Source organism: Vitis vinifera, chromosome 3 (genome assembly GCF_030704535.1).
Source record: "Vitis vinifera cultivar Pinot Noir 40024 chromosome 3, ASM3070453v1".
NCBI lineage: Eukaryota > Viridiplantae > Streptophyta > Magnoliopsida > Vitales > Vitaceae > Vitis > Vitis vinifera.
The window spans coordinates 17,941,684-17,945,000 of record NC_081807.1 but is presented as its reverse complement, the minus strand read 5'-3'; the positions used below and the strand labels follow the sequence as shown (position 1 = coordinate 17,945,000).

The window sequence follows — 3,317 nt, the reverse complement described above, 5'->3', positions numbered from 1 at the left end:
TAGAAAAAATTGAAGAAAATGTATAAGAAAAACACATTTATAATAGATGGTTATTTATTACTCGTATTTCAACTTAAGATTATCATATTTCATGAGGTGATAAAAAAATAAAAAATAAATAAAATTGAATAATATATCCTATCATTTATAATATCAATAAGTCATATCCTATATTATATCCTGCAAACTAAATATAGCCTTAAGTAAAAAAATGGAAGAGTAAAGCTAGCTACCCTCTTGCACTTTTTTATTTTTTATTTTTCTCTTTCTTCAATAACATAATCATTGATTTTAAAAATAAAACACCAAAGAATATGTTATTTTTTGTCAAAAAAAACCAAATAGGAGAACCAATCTCTAAATAGAACAACAGAATAAGCAAGGTAGGAAGGTACCTCAAGATGGTCGCCTGTGTTAACCAAAATGGAGTTGGGGATTGGATTCACATCGAACCATTGTCCTTTGTGCTGCACCTGAAGCCCACCAATCCCATTCTGTATGAGGATGGTCAAGAAGCTGTGGTCTGAATGAGGCGGCATTCCCATTGCATACTCTGGCTGAGGACAGGGTGGATAGAGGTTGACAGTGAGGATTTGTAAACCCGAATCCATATTCATGGTCTTGTCTATATACCACTCTTCCAATCCCAAGCTCTTCGATATCCCTTTAAGTAATTCTCCAGCCACTTTTCTCATTCTTTGGGTATATTCTAGACAAACCTCACTGCAGTGGCAGCAACAAGAAGCAAAACAAAACTTTTTAGCTATTCTGCTATCTCATGTGATTGGAACTTATGAAAAATTAAAGTAAGTAGCTACTATGTAATTCTAGATGGACCCAAATTCATGAAATAAGCAAGTATTAACATTCGGTTTTATTAATGAATAGCATGAATCACTTAGTGAGTCCTAGCAACCGATCTTCTCTCATCACTCAATGCACAAAAATTGAAAATATTCTTACTAAACAGTAAGAATACGTTTGATTATGGGAAAGTGGTAATGATTTTATCGTGTTTTATTATGAAAAATAATAAAAAAAAAATAAAAAAATAAGTAAAATTAGTTAAAAACTTATTAACTTTCAAATTATTTAATTTTTAAATCTATTTTTAAAATAATATATAAAAATAAATTTATTAGTTTTAAATTTATTTTTTATTCAATTCTTTCTACGTTTCCTTCCATTTTTCCTCAAATTATTTAAAACCAAAGACTAAGGGTACATAGTTTTGGCAAATTTATACACCTTCTACTTCCTACCATCAGAAAATAGACAACATGCTTTATTTTATGGAGATCTAATGGAAAAGTCAAAAACTAACGTTCAGAGATTGGCCTCTCAAGAAATTTGTGTCAACTGCTAACCAATATGAACTATTTCTTGAACAATATGCATGTTTAGGTGGATGTTATTTCAAGAAATTTCACTTTAAAATTGTTAATTCAAAGTCGATTTTACTTAAAAATCTGAATCAGTGTTTAAATTAGAGTGCAAAAAAGAATACTTTCTTTTATAATTTTATGGAGTCAGTAATTAGAGGTAAAGTGTTACTCTTTAATAAGTTTGAGAGGGTAAAGTGTTGGATTTGGAATGTAAATGACCGATGGGATAAAATGTGGGCAAAGTATATTTAACCATTTTAATAATGTATTGCCCATGATAAGCCCGCCACTTGTTGGCCATGTCTCCATCCAAAGACTGGGACTCTCCACCTACCGTTCATGATATTGATATCATCGGTTCCATTTTGTACTCTTTTTTTAATTAAAAAAAATTAATTTAATGTAGATGATATGACATTTTCTCTAATCTATAAGAATAAAATAATATTATGTACTGATAATTGTGATTAGAGTGGGAGAAAGTGGTGGTACCTGAAGCCCGCTGGTTTGCTGGGAGAGTGGAACTGTGGATGCACGAAGACCTTCAGAAAATCCCTCCAGAACAAAATCTGGTCCACCCTAGCATTGAAGCTTGTGCCGCACCTGATCGGAGACAAAACGTGGGTCCCCTGAAACTCACGCTTCTCCTCCTCCGTCAGATCGAAGAACCCTCTACACGCCTCAATCATCCCCGTCATCAGACTCTCCGGCACACCGTGATTGATCAACTAGCAACACATCAACATCAATACACATACATGATGCATCTACTATCACACACAAAACATTAAAATTCAATTGAATTCCATGTGGCGATTACCATGAAGAAGCCCCATTCCAGACAGGCTTGGTCAAGGTCCTGGATGGCTCTGGAGCGTTGATCAGGATCACCAGAAGTGAGTAAGGAGAAGTCGATGATGGGGATGGAGTGCTGTGGCTCAAAAGCGAGGAGTTGATTGGGATCAGTGGTGAAGGTGTAGGTGGAAGGGATGGAGGTGAGAGCAGAAGATTCGGATAGGGATTTGACGCATGTAAAGTTAGGAGGTTGGAGAAGGTTTGGAGTGGCGGTGGCCATGGCGATTGGCGACTGAGGGAAATAAACAGAGAGATTGTAGAGATAAAAAGGGGTTGATATTTGGGAGGAAAGGACACGTCGTCACACGCTACAGTATATTTTACACGTGGATTCAATTGTTTGCATGAGGGAGCGTCTCTATCTGTTTTCTTTCTTTTCTTTTTTCTTTTTCAATTTTAATGTTTTTTATTTCTTTGTTATTTTGTTTCTGTTTTAGGAATACTTTGAAAATATATTCAAATTCGACATAATTGAATGTCATATTCCAAGGCCTTTTTTTAAAATCACTCCACTAAAAATGTATAAGATTTGATTAGTTCAAGAAAAAATATTTAAAATAAATATTTATTTCATAATATTATCATTCATAAAAGATTTATTTACTAAAAATGTATTCATATAAATTTTTTTACTAAAAAATTTATTTTTAATGAAGATTAGATAAAAGTATTAGTTTATCATTACCACTAACGACTTTGTTAAAGAAGAAAAAAAGCAAAATAAAATAATGTGTTAATTAAAAAAAACAAATTTTAAAAAATATATATCATAACTAATACACATAAAAATGGTTTCTTAAAATCAATTATTTATATAAAAAATTATTTACCATGATGAATAGATAATGTATATATATACTAAATTAATAAAATAAATTAGTGAAATAAAATTTTGTCTTAAGGAAAATAAATTTTAAAAATATTTATTTCATGTGCATGATCATATAGCTACAATTTGAAAATTAACATTTATTTATGTTATATTTTATTTAATATAATAAGGAAATGAATAAGTTAGAAATATAAGTTGTAGAAACTACGAATAAATATTATGTTCATAAAATCAATATAATTCAT

At 31.2% G+C, this 3,317-nt stretch overlaps 1 protein-coding gene across 7 annotated transcripts in view; it reads right to left on the bottom strand.

The window, feature by feature from the left end:
* Positions 1–2,535, bottom strand: part of LOC100246869 (2-oxoglutarate-dependent dioxygenase 19) — a 41,079-nt gene extending 38,544 nt beyond the window's left edge. For 5 of the 7 annotated variants that reach the window (XM_059736044.1, XM_059736045.1, XM_059736043.1 and 2 more), the window contains exons 1-2: positions 2,206–2,530; positions 1,878–2,113 (exon numbers count right to left, since the gene is read on the bottom strand). In XM_059736044.1, coding sequence (XP_059592027.1) covers positions 1,878–2,113; positions 2,206–2,460 — 491 coding nt within the window. In that variant the 5' untranslated portion in view covers positions 2,461–2,530. Of the gene's footprint in view, positions 1–395; positions 724–1,877; positions 2,114–2,205 lie in introns of all 7 variants that reach the window. The other 2 variants (XM_002265780.4, XM_059736042.1) reach the window with 2 other exon arrangements.
* Positions 2,536–3,317: the final 782 nt, after the last annotated feature.